Source organism: Neolamprologus multifasciatus, chromosome 6 (assembly GCF_963576455.1).
Source record: "Neolamprologus multifasciatus chromosome 6, fNeoMul1.2, whole genome shotgun sequence".
Lineage (NCBI taxonomy): Eukaryota > Metazoa > Chordata > Actinopteri > Cichliformes > Cichlidae > Neolamprologus > Neolamprologus multifasciatus.
The window spans coordinates 37,760,843-37,771,269 of NC_140444.1; the positions used below are offsets into that span (position 1 = coordinate 37,760,843).

General features: G+C 48.7%; 2 protein-coding genes across 5 annotated transcripts in view; both read right to left on the reverse strand.

The window, feature by feature from the left end:
• Positions 1-1,669, reverse strand: part of LOC146517644 (uncharacterized) — a 28,005-nt gene extending 26,336 nt beyond the window's left edge. For 2 of the 3 annotated variants that reach the window (XM_085164016.1, XM_085164015.1), the window contains exon 1: positions 357-1,669. In XM_085164016.1, coding sequence (XP_085020142.1) covers positions 357-678 — 322 coding nt within the window. In that variant the 5' untranslated portion in view covers positions 679-1,669. The remainder of the gene's footprint in view (positions 1-356) is intronic. The other variant, XM_085164017.1, reaches the window with a different exon arrangement.
• Positions 1,670-2,532: 863 nt separating this feature from the next.
• Positions 2,533-9,121, reverse strand: LOC146517645 (uncharacterized). 2 transcript variants are annotated; one of them, XM_085164037.1, is made up of 4 exons: positions 8,021-9,121; positions 7,401-7,477; positions 6,294-6,405; positions 2,533-6,214 (listed from the first exon to the last, which is right to left on the reverse strand). In XM_085164037.1, exons 1-4 carry the CDS (start codon positions 8,292-8,294, stop codon positions 5,190-5,192), a joined length of 1,488 nt encoding a protein of 495 aa, XP_085020163.1. In that variant the 5' UTR covers positions 8,295-9,121; the 3' UTR covers positions 2,533-5,189. The 2 variants fall into 2 exon arrangements, with proteins under 2 accessions (XP_085020163.1, XP_085020162.1); XM_085164036.1 differs by having other exon boundaries at positions 6,294-6,408; positions 8,021-9,113.
• Between the last annotated feature and the right edge of the window lie 1,306 nt (positions 9,122-10,427).

Consider the following 10,427-nt stretch of genomic DNA (forward strand, 5'->3'; position numbering starts at 1 on the left):
GCCAAGAATGGGAGGCTCATTGTCAGACGGTACAAACAAGCTGAAAACAGCCAATCAGAAAAGAAGATTATATTTAAATCCAGATTAATGTAGGACGGCTCTACATGTGCTCTGTAATGTGCCAGTATAACAGCTGATGGGCGGAGATCATTTCATCGAGTCTCGATGAAGAGATTTCTGTCAGTTTGCATGAATGAACAGAGACGCTCATGTCTCCACTGTGTGTGTCCTCCCTGCACACCGGAAACACGAGCACGCTGTAGCCCGGCTCTATCCAGGGTCCAGACTGTTTACAACATAATGACATAAACGTGTGAGTGCAGAAAGCCTGACGTGGTTTCAGACTGGACTCTTACTGCTCGCATTATTCGTGCTGACCGTACCGGCGGGGGTGGAGGGCTCTCGGAGCCTGTCGCTGCCGTTTATCTGCACCCTTGGCCGGCTGCTGTTCAGGGCACTCTCCCGGAGCCTCCTCTCGGCATTTCCCCGGGCCATCTTCAGCTCCAGCAGGTGTAGTTTCCTCTTCAGGGCCTTGTTCTCTCTCTGGCACTGAGACATCTGCAACCTCACCACCGCGTAGTCGTCGTCCACCAGCTTGCAGATTTCCGCCACCGCTGCGTTAGCTAGGACCTCCATGATGGAGGCCAGCTGGGTCTGGAAGGCCAGGCGGTCGGACATGGCTGTTAGCCGCTGGCTGGCTGCGCTGTCTTTGCTCTTTCACTGCTCGAGTAGGACTAAGAAACTACTGGAGGTCGTTCACACCATCGCAGCACAGCTAGCAGGTAAACACTAGCACCTCTCACCGCTGAAGTGCGTGTCCTGTTTGAGGCGGCTCACAGCCAGTTTGCCGTAACAGCGCCCCCTCTGTTCCGGAGGAGGTAATGCTGCTCGTAGCTCGGTGGCACTAAAGCTCCAACTTTCTGAATTGAAATCCGAGTTGAGATTGTTCAGATGTATGTTTGTCACCTGATCACCTGATTTAGCTACGACTCTGAATTTGTTTAATTCTGTACCAGCGGCTAAAATAACAGAGAAACAGACTGTGGCTGGATAACAATATCTTTTATAATCTCAGTTATGAGTGTAGTTCATTTCATCTGGCTGTGCTGATAGTTTTAAAAACAACTTGTCCAGCCACGCCATAAAGATACAGCAGCAATTTGGGGTTCAATTTCTTGCCCAAGGAATCAAACCATCAATCTTCCTGTTAGTGATCTCTGCCTCCTGAGCTGCAGCCACACCTACTGCTAAGCACAACACCTTCTGCTGTCATGTTTTTTATCTATTAAATTATAAAAATAATGATAACTGGGTGTGTATGCAAATGTAATAATTACAACTGTGGAACACTCAGACACACAAAGATCTGACTGCTGTCGTCTCGTACAGAAAACAGAATGTCTCCACTAGGGATGGGTATCGTTTAGGTTACCGGTGCTAAACCGGTACTTTTGAAACGGTGCTGGTGCTTAAACGGTGCTCGAACCGGTGCTTAAAGAATGGAGAACACAAAATTGGTCCAAAAACCTCTCATGTTCAGCTGTTTTTTGTAAAAAGATAACAATGTTAGCCTTTTCTGCAGCTATGGGGCATATATGGTATCACTCTTGGCTGGAAGCAGCTTAAACAATGGAAAAAAACACAAACTTTGTCCAAAAACCTCTCATGTTTAGCTGTTTTCCACTTTTTCTTTGGTCATTTTAGCCTTTTTGACCAGGGTGAAGGGAGTATCTGCCATCAAACAAGAAGACAGCTGCATGTAGCTATGATGATGTTTGCTAGTTCACCTTACATGCATTAATGTAATAACGTGGTTAGCCTACTCAACGTAAATTACACACGAACAACATGAAGCTACTCACGCAGAGAAGAACGGCTGCTGCTGCATCATCATCCTCATCATTTCTGCTACACTGGCAGGGCTAGGGGCCAGGACTCTCCTCTTCGGGTTTTTGGGGGATGTTGCTAACTCCGGGTCGATAACAGGCACCACACCCGCAGTAGATGTGCTCGGTGTGAGGTCTCGCAGCAAGCTATCAAATACGGCGCATTTCTCGGCTTTTAAAAAAACGCTATGCGTCGCCAGGTGTTTCATCAGATTTGAGGTGTTACCTCCTTTGTATCACAGTATCAGCTTAAAGCACTTGTTGCAGCTGCTGAGTTTGCAGCTTTTGTTGTGAAGTACAGCCAGACTTTGACCGCTTCGCCTTGGGCGTTTTTAATCTGTAGCTCTGCTCTAAAAGAACGTACGTACCTGGACCCGCCTACTACGCTTGCAAAGGTAAAATGATTGGCTAGAATCCAAAGTGTGTGACATCTCAGGGAAAAAAAGCACCGAAATGTGCACTGCTTTTCAGTCTGGTTACTAACGTTTATGTCAGTGCTATCATGGCACCGGATACCGGTACCCATCCCTAGTCTCCACAGACAGGATGTGCAGGTAAACAGTGGTTCGGGTCAAGTCAGTGTCGCCACCTCTGAAGTGACAGCTCTGGAACATACAAGTGACAAAGTGACAGCACACAGCAGAAATGATGAGCACAGCATAGCGAGGTTCACTGCAAACCTCCTACATATTTAATGACATCAACACTGAAACATGTCATGAAAGAATACTCGAAGTATTTGTTTTAGCTGCTACAGCCGATTACACCCAGACACCAACACACACTAACACGACTGATATATATGTTTCACTTTACATCTTTTTACAGTCCTGTGATGTGTTGAAATGTGGACAATGAATGTCTGACATTAACAGATTCGTCTTCAGGCCTGGACCTGGAAGCTTCTCCAGTCAGGCTCTGCATCCAAACATAATAATAACAATAATCCAAATGTAATCTCTGGGAAACAAACCATGAGGCGAACTCTCTTCACAACAGCTTATTACATTTCCATCAATTCAATGTGAATGTGGAGTGCACACACATAAATGTAGTCAGCACAACAAGAAGGTGCGAGCTTGGGCAACGAGATGTGCTTCAACACTTCAGAGTCACTGCACAGGTCTGAGGAGGCCGCTCGTCCACGACACTGCCACGCTGATACAGAGAGCATGAATCAACCTACGGCTCCAGTTTTCCCTTTTAACAAAGGGGAACCTTTAAAGTGCTTCAACGGAAGAGTCTGGAATTTTCTTACAATAACATTACTCGGTTTGTTATAGCTTTTGTAATCGTGCAGCAACATGGACGCCGCTGCACAGCTGTGGCATCCTAGCCTTCCTGCAGCAGCCCGCCCCTCGCAGCTCCTCCCATCAAACCAGGACACGCGTCTTCTTCATATCAGCTAAAATAAGATGAAACCCACTGTCCCGCTACAACGTGCCTTCAAGTCAAAGAGATCAACGCGATTATCCCAACAGGCCTGAGGAACGCTCCGGGCCATCCACGAGACGAGAGTCAGCGCTGTGAATGCTGCCGGTCCCAACTCTGTGAATCGCACTCGAGGTCAGCGATCATGTTCATGACAATTTGCATATTAATGTTTTTGAAACGGAGCTAGTGGTGCTCGTGTCGGCTGTACTGTGTGCACGGTGGGAAAGCTGCAGCCTGACCGGGAAACATTTCTCCCAAACAAAGCGCAGCATCCACACAAACACAGACGACCTTCTGGGATTTGAGACATAACTAAGGTACTGTTACTGTGCCACATGTAGCACACACTCTCTGTGTGGAGGATTTACTGATGTTCATCATGTTAATAATACATTCAAACATGAATTTGGCACATTTAGAGTCCCATTAATGACCGATGTTCTGATGTTAGACTAAAGAAAGTGCTGTGTTTGCAAACCAGGTCCCTAAACTTTATCAACCCATATTTAATGGATGGGATAAAGTCCACTCTTCTAAATAGAGTGATCACCTTCAACAGATGTGCACATGCTGTTTGCCATCACTACTTTATGTATATAGCACCAGGTAACAGTTAGGTGGAGAGTCTGCGCAGCAAAACTTTCTGTTGTCATTGCTACTTACAGCTGCTGACAGCATGAAACACAACATGCTGGAATCAGCAGCTGTGCCGCTGCCACCACACTGCACGGTCAGCTTCCAGCTTCATCTAGTCATGAACACCGATGTTTGATAAAAGCACGAGCCACACTGGTACACATTCATGCTCCTCGGGCCACGAGATTAAAATAGAGGTTTTTTTATTTGCTCTCGACATCGCGTTTTATTAACGAGGGGTTTTCGTCACAGCTCACTCGAACGAGTTCTCAGAGTTTATTGTTAGTCTCAGAGTTTAGACTCAGAGTTTAGACTCAGAGTTTAGTCTCAGAGTTTAGTCTCAGAGTTTAGTCTCAGAGTTTAGACTCAGAGTTTAGACTCAGAGTTTAGTCTCAGAGTTTAGTCTCAGAGTTTAGTCTCAGAATTTAGACTCAGAGTTTAGTCTCAGAGTTTAGTCTCAGAGTTTAGACTCAGAGTTTAGACTCAGAGTTTAGTCTCAGAGTTTAGTCTCAGAGTTTAGTCTCAGAGTTTAGACTCAGAGTTTAGTCTCAGAGTTTAGACTCAGAGTTTAGACTCAGAGTTTAGACTCAGAGTTTAGTCTCAGAGTTTAGACTCAGAGTTTAGACTCAGAGTTTAGTCTCAGGGTTTAGTCTCAGAGTTTAGTCTCAGAGTTTAGTCTCAGAGTTTAGACTCAGGGTTTAGTCTCAGAGTTTAGACTCAGAGTTTAGACTCAGAGTTTAGTCTCAGAGTTTAGACTCAGAGTTTAGACTCAGAGTTTAGTCTCAGGGTTTAGTCTCAGAGTTTAGTCTCAGAGTTTAGACTCAGAGTTTAGTCTCAGAGTTTAGTCTCAGAGTTTAGTCTCAGAGTTTAGACTCAGAGTTTAGACTCAGAGTTTAGACTCAGAGTTTAGTCTCAGAGTTTAGACTCAGAGTTTAGTCTCAGGGTTTAGTCTCAGAGTTTAGACTCAGAGTTTAGTCTCAGAGTTTAGACTCAGAGTTTAGACTCAGGGTTTAGTCTATCACAGACTCACCTTTGTGACCGTGTCTCACTGTCAAACCACCAATATGAGGACAGTGTGGGGTAGACCAACCGTAGAACTGATTTAGGACAAACATTTACAAACATTTACTCTGAACGTCATCATGACATCACCTCATCTACGCTCAAGCTACCATCTTTAAATGTTCAGCATTCAGAGTCCAGAGTGTGTCAGATGCTGCTACAGCGTTCATGCTACAGGCCGCACTGAGACTGTTGCCGGTGTCTGCGGACGCTACACATCTGGCTGAAGGACTGGCCGCAGCGCGAGCAGCTGTAGGGTTTCTCCTGCGTGTGAACCGTACGGTGCCTCTTCAGGTGGCTCGATGAGATGAAACTCTTCCCGCACAGTGTGCACCGATAACGCCTCTCACCGGTGTGGATGAGGAGGTGAACCCGCAGGTTGTTGGGCTGGGCAAAGCCCTTCCCACAGTGAGGGCAAGTGTAAGGTCTTTCCCCGGTGTGCACCCGCTGGTGCAACTCCAGGCCGGCCGTGCTGGGGAACACGCGTCCGCACACAGCGCACGCCACCGGCTCTTTTGCGGTGGCGGTGCTGCTCCTGTAAGGCCGCCTCTGGCTGCTGGCAGTGCCTGTGGGAGCTGTCGGAGGAGGGGGAGGGGCCGGAGGTGGAGGGGGTGCAGCCACTACGGCGGCGGCAGCAGCAGCCATGTCGAAGGAGGCAGCAAAAGCAGCCATCTCGTGAGCGCCGCCTGTAAAGAGCATAGTCGGGGGGCCGTCGAGACTTTCTCCACCTCCCTGTGAGGGGAAGGGGGCAGAAGGGTGCCCGCTGTCCGTGTTCCCCAAACCCAGCTGTGCTACTGCATAGGCTGCTCCCAGGTGGCTGACACGCTCCTGCATCCAGGCCAGATCCAGGCCCAGGCTGTTGAGGCGGTCGCAGCTCGACTCATCAGAGGCTATAGTGGCCGACAGCTGAGAGGGATGAAGCTCATCTTCTGTGAGCTCATCTGTCTGGACCTCCGGCTTCAGAGCCATATCAGGTAGGCTCCCTGAAGGGTCCCTGCGAGCCGCTTCGGAGGCCAGGACCCCCTCGGTGTTGCCTATGGGCTTAGCAGCCTTACGTTTTGCTCGAGGCCTGCAGGTCAGGTCCATGGTGGCATCAGCAGGAGAGGAGGACAGCTGTGATGTGGAGGATGTGAGGCTGCTGACACTGGTGTCGAGGACAGAGTCAGCAGGGGGGCTTTCCTCGCTGGGCTCCAAAGCTGTAGGACAGACAGTAACAGTGAAACCATGTGAGCTGCCAACAAAACTCTGATGTAACTGTGTGGGGGCCACACTCACCTGCAGAGAGGCCACACTCCGCCCTTATGTTAACCTCCACCTTCAGGTCCAAGTTGCAGTCATCTCTCTCCTCTTTTTCCTGCTTCACCAGCGTCAACATCTTGGCTTCCTCCTGCTGAGAAAAGACAAACGAGCCCAACAGTTTCAGCTGCTGCATCAATCGTTTCTGTCCCACACAGCAGCAGGAGTAATGTGTTTCAGTAGAGAGCAGATTTTGTGTCTGTGGTGCACACAGTGGGGATAGGTTGTCATAGCAACCAAGAATAACAATGTGAGTGGAACCAGCTTCCAGTTTGGATTCAGGAGACAGACACTATCTCTACTTTCAAGATTAGGCTTCAAACTTTCCTTTTTGCTAAAGCATATAGTTAGGGCTGGACCAGGTGACCCTGAATCCTCCCTTAGTTATGCTGCAATAGATGTAGGCTGCCGGGGGATTCCCATGATGCATTGGGTGTTTCTTCTTCACTCACTGTGTTAACAGACCTCTCTGCACTGAATCATATCTGATATTAACCTCTGTCTCTCTTCCACAGCATGTCTTTATCCTGTCTTCCTCCCCTCACCCCTAACTGGTCTCAGGTGGCGGCTCCACCCTGAGCCTGTTAAAAGGGAGTTCTTCCTTCCCACTGTCGCCAAAGTGCTTGCTCATTGTTGTGATTTCTCTGTATCATTGTAGAGTCGACCTCACAGTATAAAGCACCTTGAGGTGACTTGCTGTGATTTGGAGCTGTATAAATAAAGCTGACTTTGAACCCAAACCATGAACTTTTTCTGATTCAGTTTATGTTGTATTCCTGACTCCAACTGTTCCTTTTTAGGGCCTAAACCAATAGAACCCTTTAAAGATCCTGAACCTAACAAAGTAATGTTTTTAGAGTGAAGAACATATGAAACACATGATAGAGGGTGGACTCAGACATATCTGAGTCTAACCTTAGGATGTGGACCTTTTCTCTTCGTCACACGGTCTCAGATCAACACTGACGAAAATAATGTTGGATTCTTGTATTAACAAAATAAGACTGATCTTCGGATTAGAGGTTCACAAAGTGCAGAGAGCTGAGGTTACATAACGTACCGGCCTAGTGCACGATTCATCTTTACCTTTGAAACGGGATGAAAGGGTTTGCCTTCAGAAAGAGCCAGAGGAGGGAGTGCCGGGGGCTGATGGTCATCAGGTCCTGAAAAATAACACAGGACATTGAACATGTGCTCGCCCACGTGTTTCAGCTGTGTGCCACGCAGCCACATTATCAGACACACATCCCCATATCTGATGTCTATGAGCTGTACCCTGTGGCAGCAGAAACTCGTCACACCTGCCAGTGTTTCCACTCGTCTCCAGTTCTGCTGAGCCTGTGTGAGCAGTGCTTCCTGTTCTTCTGCTGCTGTAGCACATCCTGCACACCTCGGTTGTAACGAGCTCTGATTTGCTCTAACATCAACTACACCTTTTCACTGAACTCACTGGATATTGTGCCTTCTGCTGAACTCCACAGGTGGCTGTGCAGGAAGAGCCCAGCAGATCAGCAGGTGCATGTTACACCAACCAGCATCGAGGACACCTGAAGGTTTGCTGGGACAAAACATGCGAGCCATCTTTTACCATGCTCTTCATGGGAGCCGGACGAATTTCTCAGACTAGCACACGGGGCTGGGTGCAGCGGAATAATCATTACTGAGCTCACAGCTGGATGGATGTGTAGGGTGTCCCGCTCCCCTACCTTTGGGCGGCCTAAAATGAGCCGTGTGATGCTCCTCGCGCTGACTCCGTCTCCTCATCCTCCTCTCACAGCTCCGCATCTTCACGTCCATGTCTCGCAGCCTCTGCCGCAGGGCTCGGTTCTCCTTCTCGCTCTTCTCCCGCTCCTGCTCCATCTGAGAGCGCAGCGCCGCGTAGCCGTCGTCCACCAATTTGCAAATTTCGGCCACCGCCGAGTTGGCCAGCATCTCTATGATGGAGGCGATCTGCGCTTGGAAGCCGACGCAGTCCGCCATCGTGGCCCGCGCTGTCGGAGTGCACGGACAGATGCGCGCGGCAGACGCTGCGGTGCACGGGCGTCAGGAGATCCGCGCACTGATGTGTGGCCGAAGACATGCACAGGCTCGGCGTCGGCCTCCCGGGCGCTCCGAGCGCTATAGCGCTGTCAGGTGGGAGTCGCCTGCTGATGACGTCAGTTTGTTGTTTAGTATCATGTCGCAGGCTGCCGCCCCACACGTGACAGCATTCAGGTCACAAAATAACCTCCTGTGTGTGTGTGTGTTTGTCTGTGTGTGTGTGTGTGTGTGTGTGTGTGTGTGTGTGTTTGTCTGTGTGTGTGTGTGTGTGTGTGTATGTGTGTCTGTGTCTGTCTGTGTGTGTGTGTGTGTTTGTCTGTGTGTGTTTGTCTGTGTGTGTCTGCGTGTGTGTGTGTTTGTCTGTGTGTGTTTGTCTGTGTGTGTGTGTGTGTTTGTGTCTGTGTGTGTGTGTGTGTGTGTGTTTGTCTGCGTGTGTGTGTGTCTGTGTGTGTGTGTGTGTTTGTGTCTGTGTGTGTGTGTGTGTGTGTTTGTCTGTCTGTGTGTGTGTGTTTGTCTGCGTGTGTGTTTGTCTGTGTGTGTGTGTCTGTGTTTGTCTGTGTGTGTGTGTGTTTGTCTGTGTGTGTGTGTGTGTTTGTCTGTGTGTGTGTGTCTGTCTGTGTGTGTGTGTGTGTGTTTGTCTGTGTGTGTGTGTCTGTCTGTGTGTGTGTGTGTGTGTTTGTCTGTGTGTGTGTGTGTTTGTCTGTGTGTGTGTGTTTGTGTGTGTGTGTGTGTGTGTTTGTCTGCGTGTGTGTGTGTCTGTCTGTGTGTGTGTGTTTGTCTGCGTGTGTGTTTGTCTGCGTGTGTGTGTCTGTCTGTGTGTGTCTGCGTGTGTGTGTGTTTGTCTGTGTGTGTGTGTGTGTTAAAGACAGGCCTTAATCATCAGGCAGTCTGAGGTCTAAATCCTGACAGGAAGTGTTACCATGGCACTCCTGTGCTGTGGAGGGGCTGTGATGTCATCACACACACGCGGGTCACCTCTGCAGCGTCTCGTGCTGCTACACAAGTCTGCCATCTGTAATCCAGTTTGAGATCCTTCCCAGACGCCTTAACGCCCACTCACCTCGTGGGCCATCTGACCTCAGGAAATGACAAGGTGGGGCCAGGTTTCACAGTGGGTTCACCTGAAACCTTGGCTGCCTTAAAGGCTGCGTTTTAAGGCCGATTATATGGGCTCAAAATGTGGTCATAAATATTTTGTACTTGTAAATCAGTTTTGTGTGTGTAAAAAAGATTTGTATGCAGTAGCGGTTTTTGATACGGGCGACACGGGCGGTTTCCCGGGGCGGCATCTCGGGCATCGGCAAAAAAATATAAATAAAAACATGCTCGTACTCATGCTGCCCCGACATCAGCCAGCGCATAGTGGGAATGGTACAGGCACCGATCGGTTTTCTATCGCACATTTGCTGGGAGTAAGGACGCCCTCTGTTTGCGAGGTGCACCTGCTGCTTGCGGCACAGGGAGGAGAGGGCGGGGCGGCGGGGGATTCACTGGTGCAAAATAAAACAAAATAAAAACAAACCAACAAACACGAAAACACCAGACATCATGATACAGACTTATAATTTGCACCGATGTTTTTTCAAAATCCTTCACGCGAAAAGTGAGCGCGAGAGCCCTCGGTGCGCCTGCTCGCTGCTGAAGTCAAAGTAAACTTTATTGTCATCTCCGCTGCATACACAGACAGTGTGTGTGTGTGCATGTTTCTCTGGTAAAATTCAGTGTGCTTCCGACAACAGTTTTATGTCAATGTATAATCCTCAATATGTTCTGTGTGTGTGTGTGGGGGGGGGGGCAGAGGGAGTGTTTGCCCGGGGCGCCAAACAGGCTAGGACCGCCATTGTTTGTATGTGTAAAAAAGATTTGTGTGTGGACTTAGCCAAAAAACACCCCTGCAAGTTACAAGTATGAATTTTAAACCCTATTTTCTTCCTTTCATCTGATTGGTCAATGTCATGTCAATCACAAATGTAACAATCCAATCAGAGAACAGATGGGTTTGGCTGTCGGAGGGGCACTTTTTTGAACTGCAGGTCCTTGAAGGGTGATACAGTTTGAAGCTGGAGGATCTCT

Bases quoted from the DNA above. Each gene is read 5' to 3' on its own strand.
- LOC146517645 (XM_085164036.1), bottom strand. From the start codon at position 8,294: ATGGCGGACTGCGTCGGCTTCCAAGCGCAGATCGCCTCCATCATAGAG. The intron at 7,478-8,020 runs GTAGGGGAGCGG...GTTATTTTTCAG, and splicing joins TCATTTTAGGCCGCCCAAAG to GACCTGATGACCATCAGCCC. The intron at 6,409-7,400 runs GTAAAGATGAAT...GTCTTTTCTCAG, and splicing joins CCTTTCATCCCGTTTCAAAG to CAGGAGGAAGCCAAGATGTT.